We start from the raw sequence: 17,912 nt of genomic DNA, 5'->3' as shown, positions 1-17,912 counted from the left end.
CACTCTGTGCGGGGGGGGTGGGGGGACGACCCCACGGGCATCGCTGCTGCGGGGAAGGGGGTGGTCTGGGCTGCGTTTGTGCGTGTTGCGGTGCGGGGGGAGCCCCCCGGCAGGACGGGGGTGAAACACCAGCGCCTGAAAGAGTTTGTGGCTTTTGCAGTTTCCTGTTGTTTCAGATGTTTCTAACAGAGCGGGGGGAGGAGGAGGAGGAGGAGGGAGGGAGGGGGAAAGATACAAAGCTCCAGCCCGGCTCTGGCCGGAGATGAGAGCGCTGCGGGCGGCCGGTCCCGCGGGGGCTCCCCCTTCCAGCCCCGGGGCTCAGGGACCCCCCCGCGGGGACTCAGGGGTACCCCGAAGTTCAGGGACACCCCCTTCCCACCCCCCCGGGCAGTTTTGCCTGCATCCCGGCCACGCATCGGGAACAAGGTCAGGGGGATGCAGAGATGGAGGCTGGTTTCTGGGGCTGCCCCGGGAGGGCTCTGCTGGTTTGGGTTCCGTTCCCCCAAAATTCCCGGCCCCCACCATCAGGGTTTGCTTCCCAGAGCAGGAGCTCTGCAGAGACGGGTGAGCTTGTTGAATTGCAGTTGACATCCTGCAGGTTTCCAGGCTTTTGTTGTGTTATGACCACCTGGGACTTCAAGGTCGGCTTTTGAAGTCTTCCAGGTGGGGATGGAGGTTGCTGGTGGTGGGATCTCCAAATTCTGGTGGTTGGCGTGTGCCTTTGCCAAAGTTACACGGTGGTGGCAGGTTACGAGTGTTAAACTCACTGTGTGGGCTGGTTCCTGATCAAATGCTGTGGATTCATGCGTTCTTCAAGCTCATAACCACGTGTGTGCTCCATCCATGTGGGAAGAGCCTACTGGTATGTGGGGTGCGACGCTGATGGGGTGTACCCTGGTGTGAGGCACAGAGCATGGAAACCTCTTCTATAGGCATGGAATACCCACTCTGGGTATCAAGTGTGGTTTCCTGTGTTGGTGTGTGTCCCATCTTTTGGCGTGATGGGGAGAGGTTGGGTAGGGGACACGAAGAGGATGCTTCCAGGGGTTTCAGGTCCTGGAGGTTCTGCACTTGGTCCCAGTGGTTTAGAGCATGGTGGGACAGTCATGGCTGCTGAAGATGGGATCAGAGGTGGCTTTTGTGCAGTTGTGGGGCCTCCTCAGGAAACCTGCAGCAACCAGACGTGGTTATTTGCTGTTTGCCAGCGCAGTGAGAGCTCGCCCTGACACAGGGACTGTTTCTGCAGGAACCACTCTGTTTTTCCTGGCTTCATGTGCAAGAGAGAAACTCCAAGTTATGTTCCTCTAAAAGCACGGTCGTATTCTCGCGCACAGAAAATATGCAGAGATTATTTTGAGAAGCTCTGGCTGCTTGAGGGCATGGTGTTTTGGTGGTGGCCGTAGGCTGCTGGCACAGGGCCCGGGCAGGCGGAGGGCACCGTGGGAGCTGGCAGGTCTGTGCACCACCTTCCTGCCCGTCCTGTCCCATCCTGTCCCATCCCATCCCGCTGCCTTCAGTCCACCTGCAGCAGGAGGATGGAGCTGCTTCCCTTCAGGTCTTTTGGCACACGACCTGCCTCTTCCTTAACCCTTATTTTTCTCGCCCCTTATTGCACCCCAAAGTTGCCAGATGATCCTTAAGCAACTTTCAGAGCCTTCTTCTGCTGCTGGTTTGTTTTGGGATCAAGCCTGGCCCCAATCCAGGCTGTTATATGTCCACAGGGTCTGGATAAAACCCTCCTCTCTCCAGGTGTAATTACACCTTTGGGGTCCCCTCATTCCATCTGTGTGGACGGGGACCTTCAGAAAAGCACTACAACTTGCAGGGCACTTAGTTGGTAATTAAGCTGATCTAATTATAGGACAGCTTACTGTGAGGGATACAAGCGTATTTATTAGAGTTAGATCATGACATGACTGTTACTTTTCCTAAGCTCCCATTTTCGGTGTCATTTTTTTAGTGCCAGATTCCAGAGTGACAGTCATAAGGCCACCTTCGTGAGCAGACGTTTGACACACAACTGGCAGAGGGCATTTTGGTCTGCTCGTTGTTCACGTGGCTCTGTTTTTACCGCAGGACAGTAAGTTTTGGAGCTCTTCAAGCTGTAATATTGGCTTAAAGAGAATTGCTCCTTATAATAAAGACAGTGCTTGAGGTTATATGGTATAAACTAGAAGGGCTGAGTCTTTGTCTTCTGCAGCAGCAGGTGAAAATCTATGGTGTGATACCCCATGGGCAGCATCCTGCAGATGGCCAGGGGCCTGATTTCCAGGATCTTCATGGCTGGAGGCAATGCCCTGCTGCAAAGAGTGTCTGTGTAACTGTTGGTCTTACTGCAGGAGAGCAGGTGGCTGGGAAGTGGTGTAGAAAATGTTCCTGTTCTTCTCTGACGTCTGCAGGACAAGCTCTGAGCTCGCCATGGTGTCACCTCGTACGCGTTACGGAAGGTCTTCCTTTATAAGCTTCTTTAGGTTTCTGTGTCACTTTGGGTGATGCCTTCCCAGGGCTGCCAGACTGGCCTCAATATGCCTACGTGGCCGTGCAGGGTGCTCAGAGCTGTACTTGAAACCACTTGAAGTTGGTGTCACCACCAAAAGAAATAGCAGCAACAAACCCCAAAATGTTTGCTGCTGGGTTGGTCCCCGTGTCCCCTTCCCTGGGCCAATGCACAAATGTTTGTGCTGGTGCCTGGGAAAGGCAGGGTGGGAATGGGAACGATACCAGGGGCTGGAGGTGGGCAGGAGGGCTCCTCGTGCTGGCAGGACTTGCTCCACCATCCTTCCATGGACTGGGATATACTGGGGCATCCCAGCATGCATGGACTGGGCTGCATCCCGCTGGGAGATGCTTTGCTCACGCTGGCCGTGGCCAGGCTGAGCACAGGGTGGCCCCTGGGACCAGTCTCTGTGACCACGTGCTGCAGCTCCAGCATTCCACCCTGAGCCGTGCTGTCACCAAGGTCTCCACCTGCCCCCTCTGCACCCATGGCTCCATCATGGCACCCGTGCTTATGGTGCCAAATGATCACCCCAGGTGGGGATTTTGTTGGAAAATAGCCATTTTTTCTCTTACTTTCGTGGGACAGTAAGTTTTGTGCCAGCTCAGTTGCCTGCTCTGGCCAACAGCCGTGTGCCCCAGGGTGGGCTTAAGGCAGGAGGAGCTCCATGGTCCCATCCAGCAGGGGTGTGGGTTTGGGTCACCAGTGTACGTGGTGGGAGAGGAGCCAGGGCCAGCTCAAGCCTCCTGGTGTCCCTTCAACCCCTCCCTGTCAGCATGAGGTCTCTCACATACTGCCTATGTGGATGCAGCCAAGGGCACGGTGGGAATGGTCATGGAGGACTGGGTTTGGGAACTGGCAGTGGGGGGACCTGCCTGTCCTTGCCTGGCAGTGACCTGCTGTGGGGACAGAGCAGAGCCAGCCACAAGAGCCAGGGCAATGCATGCTCCTGTGCCTGCTTTGTCCCTGCCTGGGCATGCGAGAGTGGAAAATTTCACCCCAAATCTCCTTTTTTCCACCCAGCCCGGGCCTCTTGCAAGCTGAGATGGCCACAGAGGGCTTGGTTCTGGTGTCTTCTTGGAGGGAGACTGAAAATGAGCCCTGCAGGGGCTGTGTGGGAGACGGAGGGAGCTGTGGAGGGGGTTACATCCCACATGGGTGCATTGAAGGGCAGGGTGTTGTCTGCAGGGGAGCAGAAGGTGATGCCCAGGGGCTCTGGGTGGCCTCTGGGTTGGGGCTGGAAGGTGCAGTCCAGGCTGAGGCAGGTGACACCGTCACAAATCACATCCTCTGCTGAGCAGTGAAAAGTGTGCTGTTCATAAAAGAAAGGGAAAAGAGGAATTGGAACAATGAAATGGGAATTAGCAAGGTCTGTAGCCGAACTTCTCCAACCCGCTGGGTGCTGTGGTTGGACACCCCCTGCCTTCCCCCACCACGTCGGGCTGGTGGTCCCCGTGCCCCTGCATTGACCACCCCTGTGAAAAACTGGGGTTACTGGGGTGAAAACCAGTAAATTTTGGACCATGGTATCTACAGGCAGGACTAAGGTTTGTTAAATCCAATCAACATTTGAAGGCAAATATCAAAACTTTGCCTGGCAACAAGCCACCAAGATCTTTGCTGAGCACCTTGGTCTTTCCGCTCCACAGAACGGGCTGTGGTGGGTGCAGTTGCCTTTTCCCTCCCCGTTCAGAGCTGCTTTTTGTATTCTGCCCCAGATAACTATTTTTATGCAATTACTTAAGCTGTTTGTTCGCTGCCTGTCGCACAGCATTCAAAACCATATAGTATATGGGACAATCAGCCATCAATGTCGCTATAAAAAAAAAAAAAGCCACCAAAAAAAGTCAAAAACCCAACAAAGCCCCTTCTTCACAAGAGCTGAGATTTACAAATGATCATGGGCACCTCTGGGAAGTGGGGGATGTCCTGGAAGAAGCTTCCAGAACTGAACCCCAGCCCTGGCAAGAGCAGCAGGATGGTGCAATGCCCCACTTCAAGGATGCCCGTGGGGCACAGCAATTAATGAGCCCCAGTGAACATGCAGAGGAGTCACTGGCACCTGTAAACCTTGCATTGAGGCTGAGGGGCACGTTCTCTCCTGCTTTAGTCACCTCCATGGGCTGCTCCCAGGGGCCAGGGAGGCAGGAAGGATGCGGGCAGGGCAGGATCAGGCTGTGGTTTCCCCAGATGAGAAGCTGCAACCCCCGAGCTGGTTTTGGTACTGCTGTGTGAATGGCCTCGACAGAGCTGCAGGCGAAAGACCAAAGAGCCAGAAAACCTCCCAGCTTTGGGGGTTTGCTTTTTCTTCTGTCTGAGTTAGGATTTATCTTGGGGGAACTGCCCCAGCCTGCTTTGGGCAAGCAGATGGCAGCCACGCTGGCACGAGAGAGACAGGGTGAGTGTCACAGCAGGGGCAGGAACAGCCCAGGTGGGGTTCACCATCTGAACTTCACCCTCTGCCACCACAGGCTGAGGGTTTTAGCCCAGTCAATGGAACCTTGTGTCTCTGGTTCATCACTGCTGGCCCTGGGTAAGGTTTTGAGGATGTTTCATCAGTGAGAGGAGTTTTTTTTGTCACTGTGCCTTAGGCAATTGATAGACTTCGGAGAAGGCAGGGCTTTGAGTGTCTGGTAGGAAACTTAAAACACTTTCCTGGGCTTCCTAATGCTTTGTTACCCAGAGGAGTGACAGATTTGGACCAGGATCCCCGTCTCAGCTTTCCTGTACACATGAGTCACGGTGGCTTTGGAGTACTGCTGTGCTGATCTGCTCGGGGGTGTAAAGGGTATTTTTAGGTTGGTTCACATCTGTGAGCGGTGCCTGCGCCTGGCGAGGAGGTGTGGGACCGGAGGATGCAGCTTTTTGTGGGGTTTTTGCCATCAGGGGCTGAATAGATGGACCTGACGCAGAGGGATGAGGCTCTGGGCATGGGGCATTTCCACCTGCCCGGGTGGTGGATCTTGCTCTCTGAAAGATCACGAGTGTTTAAAGTAAGATCTCTGCGCAGCCACTGAATTATTTATCGAATAATTTCTCTTGGCAGGGGAATGGTATGCTGTGGATATTTTAGATGCTTTAAATACCTCTGTTTATTGCGATTACTGTGCTCTTTCTGTAAAATTGGACTTTCAGGACACTGAGCTCCTTGTTAGCGTTCTTCCCTTTCTGGGGGATGCTTGCAAAGGTCTTGTGTCTTGCAAATGCATCTCCTTGCAAATGCATTTCTCTGGGAGCTGGAGGCCAGTGCGGCTCCTCCGGTTGCTTGGAGATTCCCATCCTTTGTCTGGGCCTTGGCTTTGGCCTTGGGGAGGCTGGAGGGTCAGCAGGACCACTGTGCCCTGCTCTGGGCTCTGCCACCACCTCGGGCCCCAGGAGCCCCAGGTGCTGAGGAGGAGCCTGTGCTGTTCACACTCCAGATACTTGGTGAGAAGGAGTTTTTCTTTGTAAGGGAGCTGTCTCCACAGCACAGTGAGTGGTACAATCATCAGCACCCAGAGTAGGAGGAGATTTTTTTTATATATATATGTATTATTTATATATATATATAAAAATATATATATGCACACACAAGCATATACATCTACATATAATTTTATGCATATACATATGTATATATAATGGTAACAAATGCTTTGGCAGGCTTCTCTCAAACAATCTTTCTGCACCAGGCATTTCTCTTCCTGCTTCTCCTAAAAAATGTTCCCATTTTGGCCCCTCACTGGGCTAAATTTATGCCACGGCCCCAGCCACACGCTGAACCCCCTTCATCCATCCCTGTCCCCTCCCTGCAGTAACCAGAGGTCACACAAAAGCGTTGCCAGCTTCCTCCCCGTGGACTTTATTTGCCTTATTTCCACTCCAGCAGATCGAAGAGGCTTGACCCGGCTGTAAAGCCCTTTTCCACAGCAGATAACTCACACCGGGGAGGGGACAGCACTGGGGAGGGGGTGAGCAGGGAGGTGATGGCCTCACCACAGCCCCACGTCTGCTTCCCCTGCCCCACAGACCCAGTCTGGGGTGCACCGAGCCCCCGGCAGGAAAGCAATTCCAGCTAAAGAGGCTTAGGGACCATTGAAACCTCGTTCCTTAATAGTCTTGTTGGCAAACAGCCAGTTTGACGGATTGGAGGGGCCTGATTCCCAAAGGAAGGGGAGAAGGACATTTTTTCATTAGTAAAGATAACAAATAAAAATGATAACCTGCTTTTTTTTATCACCTTTCTTGCTCGCTGGGTGATTCTCCAGGGTGTGCTCCCTGTAGAGATGCCGCAGCCTCCTGGGTGCTCTGTGCCTTTCCTCCTTCATTTCCTGTCCAAGAGCACATACCTGTTCTGCATCCATCACCTCTCACCTTCTCATGCTCTCTGAATCCTGGCATAATAATCCAAAAAAAAAAAGCATTTTTATCTCTAAACTGGATCCTTTATTTCTCTCTCTTTTTTTTTTCCTTTCCCAATTATGACTCACCAAGTTCCAGTGGAGCCATACCCCATGAGTGCTAATGCCTTTGCATTCATTCTTCAATTAAATAGAAAAGCGTGATTTGGCCCTGCAAAGAGTTGTGTAATCTAAGGAAAACACAGTAATTGTGGTTTATATATTGTTGTACTTGAGAGCCAATTATTTCCTGCACAGTGGGTAAAATGAAGCATGTGCAAGAGTTTGTTTCGGTGAGTAGGGGGCATTTTTTTTAACATGAAAAACGTGGTTTTGATGAAAATATCCTGTTCCAAAACTCAAAGCAGTAATGCATCACATGGAAGCCGTGAGAGCTCACTTCAGTGTGGTCTGATTGAAGGTGAGAGACATTAAATGGAGAAAAGGGCTCTAGTGAAACGTGTTGCTTGGAGCAACCTGGGCTGGTGGGAGGTGGCACCGGGGGGGGCTTTAATGCCCCTTCCAACCCAAACCATCCTGTGATTCTGTTTATTACGGGTTGCTGCTGTGGCGGCGTGTTCATGCCCCAAGTACACGTGTGGGCCAGGAAGAGGATAGGGGTCCTGCAAAAATATGTGAGCCAAGTATCACTCATCGTCTGCTTTGCTTTGGGGCTTTTTACTGGGTTTCTGCACATTGGTTCTCTCATAGTTTCGGATACTTTTGGTGCTCATGTTTTTCCCCTAGATGTTTATCGCCCCCTTTACTCTTTCTCGAGCGGTTTCTAGGACTGGCAGGTTCTCTGGCTTCCTGTCTCATGGCAGTGCAGCTCTTCTGTGAGGTTTTCAGTAGCTATCTGTCATGATCAATAAGCACATAATGGCATTTCCTCTCTGATTAGCGCTGATCAGCTGCCTTTGTGCCTGCTGTAAACTGTGGCATTACCATTTCCATAAACACTACGGCGTAAAACTATTAAAACAGAGAGTAAAATTGACCTAATCTCAAACTAGCTGGAAATAGAAAGGTGGCCAAGTGCCCTGAGCTTCCCAGATCATCTCCTCTTTAATTAAAATAAATGAGAAAAAGTCGGAATAAACTGTGCATTGTGTTTGTGGCTGAAACACGATGAAGTCTGGACTTTTGTGGTTGGAGATCTCGTTACATCACTTGTTCTCACAAAATCTTTTGCATCTCTGTTAATCCAAGCGTGAGACCCGTCTCCTGCAGAACAGTCGTTGTGTCCCCTCCTCATCCAAGTCCTACTGAGCCCACCAGACCTTGGGCTGGGGACTGAAAGTTCATCCAACTCCTCATCCTCTGTGCCCAAACAAGCAAAACTTGTGGAGGAGCATGGCAGAGGCAGGCTTGGCATCCTCTCTGGTTTTAATTACAGCAGTGATTAGGAATTCATAGCCTGTGGTCTCCCAAGAGTTGCTGCCCCGGCCAAGACAAAATCAGTGCTACCTGAGCTGCATTTAATGGCAGCTGCTCCTCCAAGGATTGCTGTGTGCTTGCATGGAGCTTGGAAAAAAGGAAAAGAAAAAGGGAATCGTACTGGCCAAGCAATGCACCAAATCCCCAAATGCCCTCTGCCTGCGGGGCTGCAGCAGCCTCTGCCCACGTGTCTCCAGAAGCACGTTAATCACTGCAATAGCACTCCTTCAAATTAGCAAACGGGCTCCAGCCATGCAGGCCCACTAATACCCACCAGTTCTGGGTGCCCCTGAGAATTCTGGTGGATTATCCCTTGCCCTCTGTAAACGGAGACTCTCACACAGTGACACAGTCACACCCAAAGTCACCCGGAGCACTGCGAGGGTGTTTTCCTTCTGCGGGGAAAGGTAGGGGGAGAATGGCACAAAGTTTGCCGGGTGCTTTTTTCCTTCTGTAAATATTTTTATTTACAAATCTTTTTCTTTACAACTTCTTATTTAAAATTGATCCTGTCCTGGGGACGCGACTACAAATCTCAGAGCCTGGGGTCTGTGGAGTGGGAGGTGAGAAAGCACAGTTCAAAATGCTCACGCTGTTCTGCTTGAATGAAAAACCCTCTGAATCTGCCTTTCTGGATGGAGGTGGTTTAGGATCCTGTAAACCCCGTTTCCTCAAGTGAAACACGTGAGCTGCTGGTGCCGTAGCCAAGGACACGGGTCTGTGGTGAGCACTGGGATGGGGATATTCCCAGAATCACATTCCTCTTGCACAGAGAGAAGCTGTGGGTCTGCAGGCTCCCATTCATAGTTCTCCACTGCAAACACTTAATTTTCTCAGACTGAAAAGCCATTTGTTTGATTTTGGTTTATTGCTATAAAGCCTTTCTTTTTTTTTTTTTTTTTGTTTGGGTTTTTGGTTTTGGTTTGTTTGGATTTTTTACTCCTTATTAACAAGGCAATCCTGTTTTACTTGTTTACCCTCAAGGAATTCTACTTACAATTATTTTCATAATTTTAATTGTAGTGATTCACCCCTGGCAACAGAAATGGGGCAAAACCACTGGAAAAGGGGTGCGGAGGGTGTCCTGTCCCTGCTCCTGAGGCTGAGGTGACAGCGGTGGCTGCTCAGGTGCCCTCTGGGCTGTGATGCTGCCTTCTCTACAGGAAACCCAGCCCGACCATGCTGGCTTTTGTGATTGTGGGGTTTTTTTTTCTTTGTTTGTTTTGTGCTTGTGTGTTTGTTTATTTTTAATTATTATTATTTATTTTCCTGACCAAAAATATTTGGGTAGCAGGCTGCCGGGGTGTTTATCCCCTCTCTTTGCTCCTCCCAAACACACCTGGGCCCTTTTCCTGGCCACCTTCCCAAGGCAGGTTTGCTGCCCCCGGGGCGGATCAAGTACGGGCTCATCAGGAATGACTTGGGGATGCAAAAATCAAGATTAAGTGTTGCAAAAGCCTGATGAGCTTTGTAGGGAAAGAGTCAAATGTGATCTGAAACGGGGATGGAGGGTCAGTGGCTGAAGTTACAGGTCCCAGGTTGAATAAGAGGATTCAGAGGTGGTGGGAACGTTCCTTGAGCTGGGTAAGCTCACTCCTGAGAACAGGACCTTGTTCTGGATGTATGTGTTTAGTCTTCCCTGAACTTAGATTGCTGAACAAAAGCGGGAAAAACAGATGAGCTTGTGAACTTTCTCCCCACCCCAGTGCTTCTGCTTCGCTCCACCAGGGATCCCAGGACACTCATTGCATTTGGGCAGAAAATGGGGTGGATTTCTGCTTTCGAGGGTGTTTTCTGATGTTATTTCCCGTTGCTGACACTTCCATCGCTGTGGCATCCTCTGAGATGCCCTGTGGTGTACTTAAGATGAGTCACTAACAAGAAGTACTTACTTCTTTTATTATTATTTATTTCACCATAAAGGATCTAAAAATCCTTGCAGGCTTCCTGGTCCCTGGACTCTCTCAAGTTCACGTGGAAATGGGCCAACAGCTTCCCTTGAGCGGGGAAAAGTGAATCTCTATTATTTTCCAGCCGTATTTATTTAATCCAACTGACGTGGTGATGAATGAAGGATTTGGGCACCTGTTCCGGGGTATGATGTGACACCTGACAAAAACTCCAGGTGGGTGGGAAACGGTGGCCCAAGCAGGAATTCAGCAGAGGGAGCAGAATGTGGCACAAGTGGTCAGAAATAATAAATATACCATGAGCGTTTGATTGAGATGAATGTTCGGATTGTTCTCCTGGGAGCGGATGGAATGAGTGGGATTTAAGTAGTTTCCCTGTAGGTCTTGTGCTGCAGCAGCCAAAGCTGCACGTTTTACCTCGCTGGGGAGGCAGAGGCTGCCACCAACACCCTGCTTGTGGCAGGGTGGAATATGTTCCATGCAAGCCCAAGGAGCCCATGGCTTTGCTGAAGCCAAATGCCTCCCAGCGCTTATAAGTGATTCTTAATTCTGTACTAAAGCATCATATCCCCTCGGCAGACTAAAAGCGTGCTTTCGGTGTCTCTAGAGCAAATTTGTCAAAGTCTGACACACGTGACACCTGGCACACGTCGAGGAGATGCAAAGTCAGTAAAGATGTAATCACCCTTTCTTTCTTCACTGTCAGTTTTATAACAGAAACAGTTTTATTCCCATATTGTTTGGGGTCTAGCTTCTAGCACTTGTTCTTTCTGTTGCAACCCGGACTCTTGTGATCCTTTTGATGATGCTGTGAACTCCAGATGTCCATGGATGCCCTGTACCTGGATAGACGTGCAGAAAGGTCTGGTTCTGGTGCTCCTCAGGCAATACCATGGGCAGAAGGTCATGGCTGTGGACAAGCATCCCCCCACGGCAGCATTTTGCTCTTCCCACCAGCATTTTCCCGGCTTGGCTGCACGGGTGGATCCAAAATACTGCTCCCAGGCTGATGGTGGGGAGATGTTCTCCATGTTTCAAGTTACTCTCAAGATTTCAGTGTAACCAGCAACTGTGGCAAACTGGGTGGCTACCTCTGGTGGGACAGGCTGTGTTTCTGGGAGCAAGCGGTTTGAAATGGGACTGGCTGAAATGCTCTTTGCACAAATAGCTAATTCATCAGTCAATGAATAGCTCCCTCGCTGAGCTCTCCTGCTTTTTTTTGTAGTTTGCTAGTAAAAGTGTGTCAGGCCAAGCTGCTTTTCACAGCCTGCTGGGGAGAAATATTGAGGGGAGAAACCAGCACTCTGTCTCGGTTCATCCTAATGCCATTGCAGCCTATATTTTATTGTCATGGAATTGTCAGAGTTGGAAGGGACCTCTAGAGATCATCTAGTCCAACTGCCCTGCTAAAGCAGGATGAGCAGATTCCTGGAAAAAAGCTCAAAGTTCAGGAGAAAGTTACCCCATGGGTGGGTATTGCCCAGTAGCATCATCTGGATGCTCTTTTATTTACTGTGATCATCACAACCATTCTTGGAGGGGCTGGTTGTGGTCCCAGAGGGTTTGCATGGTCAGGAGCCCTTTGGGAAGCAGATGTGGCTGCAGGATGTGGGGCTGGCACCAGGATGCAGCATCTGGCCCAAGGGATGGCTGGGCAAGAGGCCACAGGAGGGAGGTGGCTCTGAGCATGGGCTGTGTGTCACAGAATGACATGGGGTTGGAAGGGACCTCTGGAGATTGTTTAGTGCAGGTCCACCCAGAGCAGGTCCCACAGGAACATGTCCAGGTGGGGTTTGAATGTCTCCAGAGAAGGAGACTCCACCACCTCCCTGGGCAGCCTCTTCCAGGGCTCTGCCACCCTCACAGGAAAGAAGTTCCTCCTCATGTTTAGATGGAACTTCTTATGTACAAGTTTGTGCCCATTTCCTCTTGTCCTGTCCCTGGGCACCACTGAAAAAAGACCAACCCCATCCTCCTGACACCCACCCTTGAAGTATTTACAGATGTTGGTCAGATCCCCCCTCAGCCTTCCCTTCTCCAGACTAGAAAGACCAAGTCCCTCAGCCTCTCCTCATAAGGGAGATGCTCCAGCCCCCCATCATCTTTGTAGCCCTACAAAGGGCTGTGTCATTGCCACTGCTCCCTGCTGCCTCCCACCACATTGTAGCCCGACAGTGGGTGAGGTTAATTGTTCCCTGCCTTTTTTTACTCATACAAACTTAATCAAAACCCCTCCAGAGCTTTGTGGGGGGGGGTGCCCCCCCATCCCTGTTTGCAGGCTGGCCCCCACCAGCCTCCAGAGCTCCCTGGGCTCAAATACGGGAAAAAGCTGTGAGAGGGTAGTCCTGACCTTCAGCGTAACCCAGACACTGTTCCCAGGAGGAAAAAAGCTGGTTTGTGTTAACGTCAGTGGTGCCATTGTGCGGGAAGCCCTGGCCCCCCCCACGGGAGCGAAGCCCCCCCATGAATCACTCCGTAGCTCCGAAGCTGGAGCGTGACCAGAGGGCGAGAGGAAAAGGGCTGCCTGGGCTCCTGTGCCAGAAAGGCTTTTTCTTTAAGGTCTTGTCTGCTGGTAAAGTCATAAATAGAGCTGTGGGGCTTAACAGGAAACCTTAACTGTGTTTGGATCCCCTCCTCTGCAGCCTCTGCTTGGCTTCTCCCCTGCAGGGCTGGCCGTTACTGGAGACTCCCTGGCGGGGAGTTGATACCGGGGCCCGTTGCTGTAAATAGGGAGTTATTTAAAATGCTTCTTGTGTGCTCAGCAGCCACACGGGGAGTCCCCTGAGGACAGCCTCACCTCACACCCCAGGGGCAGTGAGCCCAGCTCCAGGCTTCTCTCTCTGGTGGCCGTTTCTGCACATGCAAAAGACAAAAAAGTAAGGCAACATGCAGAGTTTGTGCTTGGGAAGATGCTTGTGAGCCCGGCACGAGCCAGGGCCACCATCCCTGTGCCCATAGCAAAGTGATGCTGGCAGGTGTGAAGGGCACGAGCTCGGGATGGCAGAGCTCTCCCATGGACATAAGCTGGAACACGGGAAATTCCATCTCAACATGAGGAAAAACTGCTTTATTTTGAGGGTGTTGGAGCAATGGAGCAGGCTGCCCAGAGAAGGTGTGGAGTCTCCTTCTCTAGAGAGATTCAAACCCCACCTGGATGGGTTCCTGTCCAACCTGCTCTGGGTGACCCTGCTTTGGGTTGGACTAAATGATCTCCGAAGGTCTCTTCCACCCCTTGCCCCTTCTGAGAGTGTTACCATCCTGTGTGATAAAACTTGTCTCCTCCATCCACAGCCCAAAGAGAAAAGTTTTGGGGTTTTTTTCCCCTCTTTTCTTGTGGTTTTGGCACCCTCGGGGCAGTTCCCTGTGGTTCTGCCCGTTGGGAATGCCCTGGCACTGCTCCCACCCATCTCCCCATCTCCGGAGGCGTCGCGGTGGCTGGTGGGGTGCAGGGTGGGGACCCTGTGGTGGTGTGTCCTCCCCCCGATACCCCGTCACTCTCTTATCCCCTCTCTGCAGTCGCTTGTTGTTTCTTCCAGGAAACACTTGTGCCATGAAACGCAGCTTTCCTTGGCTGGAAGCACCTATAATTTACCCTGATGTAAATCATAAGGAACTTGAAGTTGGGAGCGTGAGGCTGGAATAAAAGCAGAAAGTGGTGTTTCGGAGCGTGTCCTCAAGCTTTGCACACACGCTGGCTTTGCCCTGCTCCACGTGAGCCCAGGGCTTGTGGCCGGAGCTGGCACCCTGCTGGCTGTCCCTGCCGGGGGCTGTGGCCACCACGCAGCCCCCATCCTGCCCGGGGAAGGCAGAGCAAGCTCCCAGCAGCCCTGGGGGTGCAGTCGTAGCTGAGCCCCAGAGCTTGTCACAGCATCTGTCTGCTACAGATAACCACCGCTGCATCGCCTGGTGTGCGCTCGTACCCACGTGTCCTCCAGGAGTGAGCTCTCTGCTCCTGCTCCCCCTTGCTGGGATAGAATCATAGAATCATCTAGGTTGGAAGGGACCTTCAAGATCATCTAGTCCAACCATCAACCTAACTCTGACAAATAAACCATCACTAAACCGTGTCCCCCAGCACCATGTCAACCTGTGCTTTGAACACCTCCAGGGATGGTGCCTCAACCACTTCCCTGGGCAGCCCAGTCCAATGCTTGATAACCCTTTCTATGGAAATATTTTTCTTAATATCCAACTTGAACCTCCCCTGGTGCAACTTGAGGCTGGGTGCTTCTTTCTTTCTCATATCTCTTCCATGGATGCTGTTCTTCCCTAAGGTGGTTGTGTGTAGGGAGCCCCACGGGTCAGGAGAGCAGTGGGTTTGCAATGGCTGATGAAGAAAAGCATGTCCCCCCCCTTCCCACCCCATGGTGCTCATCCCAATCTCACGGTGTGACCTGACCATGTCCTCCTGCCTCTTGCAGAGTTCGCCGTTTCCCTGGTGGAGAAGATGCAGGCTCAGGAAATCCTGCGGAGCCTGCGGCTCCCCGAATTCGATGACCTCAGCCAGTTTTTCCGTAACCTGCCGGCCACGGCGCTGGTGGGCATCGGTGCCTTCGCCGCCGTCGTGGCCTACTGGTTCGCCAGCCGGCCCCGGGCCGTGAAGCCGCCCTGCGACCTGCGGATGCAGTCGGAGGAGGTCGAGGTGAGGCCGGAGGCAATGCCAAACGGAGAGAGGATGGCTTTCGGCCAAGGTTTGCACGCCTGGAAGCGAGCCCAAGGGACGCCAGGAGGTGCTTTTGTTGGGTTTGAGGGCTCCCCAACCCCATCCTGGAACCGGCCGTGTAGTGCACTGCGCCAGGGATTGCTTTACTCCCTAATTCACCTTTTCCGGAAAACTAGAATACAGCCCAGTGATTTATTCTCTTAGATTCTCCACAGTGTTTTGGTCTTGGCTTTGCTTAAACCATCCATGACCGAAAGTTGCAGGCGCTGCCATTGCCTGGGAGAAACCACTGAGAGGCAACAGCCAACAAGATCAAACCAGCAGGCACTTTCTGGTGTGTGCCCATCGCAGAGTTTGCTGCTGCAAACTTTGTAGTAATAGGAAAAAGTAGACCCGAGTCCACACTTAGAGGCTGAGGAGTTATTCATTTTCATGCTTGCAAAAGGCTTTAAAGTTTAATGAAGCTGCTCTGTTTTAAAGAGCAGAACTAGTTCTGAAAATTGTTTCCACTTAAATTAATATTTGAAAGCGATGATGAGAATTTTTAAGGCCTTTTGTGAAGTCCCCTCAAAAACCTTATGGTCTTTAATTCCAACAACTTTTTAAAATGGTGGGAGGAATTTACACCTTCCAGGACAGTTTTCCCTGTGGTTAGGGCTTCAGTGAGACTTTCTTCTGGCTCCCAGTGTGTTCCTGGTTGGGTCACTCTCACCCTTCCTGCCTCCTGCTCCTAAAACATCCCCACTGAACCCACGCACGGGGGTCTGGAATCCAGCCCCTGCCTTGGTCTGTCCTTGGTGTTGGTCTGGATGCCCTTGAGAAGGTGCCCGTAGTGCCAGAACTGAGGAGCCCACAGCAGTCACTCCCCTCAGTACATCTCTACTCATTTACTTGCAGATTTATAATTCCTCCTCAAATGTCCTTGGAAAATATCAATCATCTCCTGTGGCATTGAGCCAGGTCGAGTGCTCCTCTCTGGGCAGGTGGTTCTCCATGTTATTGGGGACCCAAGATGGATGTCCCATCTCTCCTGTCCCTTTGGGTGGTGGGGCAGGAACATGGTGGTGGCTGCAGAGGCTTCTCCAGCATTTGGGGAGCCAAATGGTTTGCGTTTTGGGGTTTCCTCATCTCCTGGCTGTGTCGCATCTTGTCACATCGTGTCAAACAGGGCCTGGCTGGGGCACGCCGGTCGGTGATCGGGGACAGTCCGCAGCTGCTGACACACTACTATGACGATGCCAGGACCATGTACGAGGTCTTCAGGAGAGGGTTCAGCATCTCAGGTGAGAGCATGGCGATGGGGAGGCCTGGTAGAGGAGACGTGGAGGAGCCAATGATGTAGAGGTCCAAATGACGTGGGAAGCTCAGAGAGTGTAGAGGCTGAAAGAGTCTGGGAGGTCCAAATGGCGTAGAGGCTCATTTGGACTCAAAGACAAAAGGACCATAGGAGCCCCCCAAAAAAAGGGATTGAGAGGACCATGGAGTGGGAGGTTAAACTGGTGTGGGAGGGCCATCTCAGAGAACAGGGGGCCCAAAGGTGGAGGCCAGAAGAGTGGGAGACCCAGAGAGTGGGAGGTCCAAGGAGTAGAGCCCAAGGATGGAGGAGGTCCAGTGAGGGGCAGGCCGGGTGCTGCAGCCTGTGGTGACGTGGGTGCTGGTTTTGGAGCGTGGGGGTTATAGTTAGGGCTATTATTTGCAATGTGCATTGTTTTGCCCTTAATGCCATTGAATTTTACTCTGCGGTCTCTTGGTACCACGAGATCCTTCTGCTGCCACTGGCAGACAGCTTAACATCCTGAATTTTGTGGCGTCAGCAAAGCTCATCGTACATTATTCATTTCTAGAACATTTATGAATACATTAAACGGGGCTGATCCGGGCATAGAGCTGTGGAACCCAACAGAGCTCTTCCTCCGCTGCAAACACATACCTATTTCTGCTCGGTGCTGCCTTTTCTGTCAGTAACTCCTCCAGTTTACTTTTTATTCCACAGCAGGGCAGGGTGAGAGACTCTGCCAAAAGCTCTTAGGAGAGCTGAGTGTGGAGTGTCAGTCCATCGCCCTTACCCCATGATCGATGGCACCATCACGGAGCTCTCACACACTTGTGAGACATCATTTCCTGCTCCAAAAAGCCACGATGGCTCTTTCCTGCTCCATTATAACTATTTCTGTGCCCGCTGCTTATGACGTCCTGTTCTTGTTGAACACACCGATTTCATTGACAGATTATTATTTTCGGTACCACCAAAAGCCTCAGTGGAATTGCTAATATTCCACCCCCCGGGACAGGGGTAAATAAATAACTCAGTGCGTGGAGGGATGGATCTTGTGCAGGCGAGTAGAGTTAGCAAATTAATTAAACTTCTCAGATACTTCTGCTACATAACGCTGTTTATTGTCTTACCCTCCTCCAGAGCAGGCTGTGCTAAAAATAGCAGTTTTCACTGTGAAGTGTTTAAATCATCACCTTAACGCCTGGCACCCCCTGTAACTCCATCATCTCTGCTTCTCTCTTCCAGAGAATGGCCCCTGCCTGGGGTTCAGGAAGCCCAAGCAGCCCTACCAGTGGCTGTCCTACAAGGAGGTGAGCTGGAAATGACACCCCCCATGGAGTCCTCTCCCCCAGTCCTCTCCCCCTGCCCAGCAGAAGAAGGGGGTGTTAAGGTGTCCATCAGTAGCACACACGTTCTAGACCAGGAGGTTGCCAATGTGTCGTGCAAGGGCTCTTGGTTTCCCTAGGTGGGCACATCCTGGCATTCTATAGGTGTGTCGGGCACATCCCAGTGTACTATAGGTGTGTTGGCTTTTGGAGACCAGCCCAATGCCATTAGCCCACTCTTGACATGCTCAAAGCCATGGGGCATTGCTAACCAGAGGTCAACTGTTGGTCAGCTACTTATGGCTCAGGGTAACATTAAAAAACTGGGCTCTAAGATAGCAAATACAATAATTTGGGAGCTTCCCTGTATAAGCTTAGTCTTCACTTAGTTTGGTATTTCTTATATTCCTCTTTTTTAATGTATT

The 17,912-nt window shown here is 51.5% G+C and overlaps 1 protein-coding gene across 5 annotated transcripts in view; it reads left to right on the top strand.

Annotated features, from left to right (window-relative positions):
- LOC106891451 (long-chain-fatty-acid--CoA ligase 6) overlaps positions 1-17,912 on the top strand; it is an 81,063-nt gene that overhangs the window by 26,781 nt on the left and 36,370 nt on the right. For all 5 annotated transcript variants that reach the window (XM_014947998.1, XM_014947995.1, XM_014947996.1 and 2 more), the window contains exons 2-4: positions 14,645-14,865; positions 16,055-16,169; positions 17,408-17,472. In XM_014947998.1, coding sequence (XP_014803484.1) covers positions 14,645-14,865; positions 16,055-16,169; positions 17,408-17,472 — 401 coding nt within the window. The remainder of the gene's footprint in view (positions 1-14,644; positions 14,866-16,054; positions 16,170-17,407; positions 17,473-17,912) is intronic.

The sequence above is a fragment of the Calidris pugnax genome, unplaced genomic scaffold, assembly GCF_001431845.1.
Source record: "Calidris pugnax isolate Ruff unplaced genomic scaffold, ASM143184v1 scaffold27, whole genome shotgun sequence".
NCBI lineage: Eukaryota > Metazoa > Chordata > Aves > Charadriiformes > Scolopacidae > Calidris > Calidris pugnax.
The sequence above is the reverse complement of the archived record's forward strand: the minus strand, read 5'-3'. Positions and strand labels throughout refer to the sequence as shown.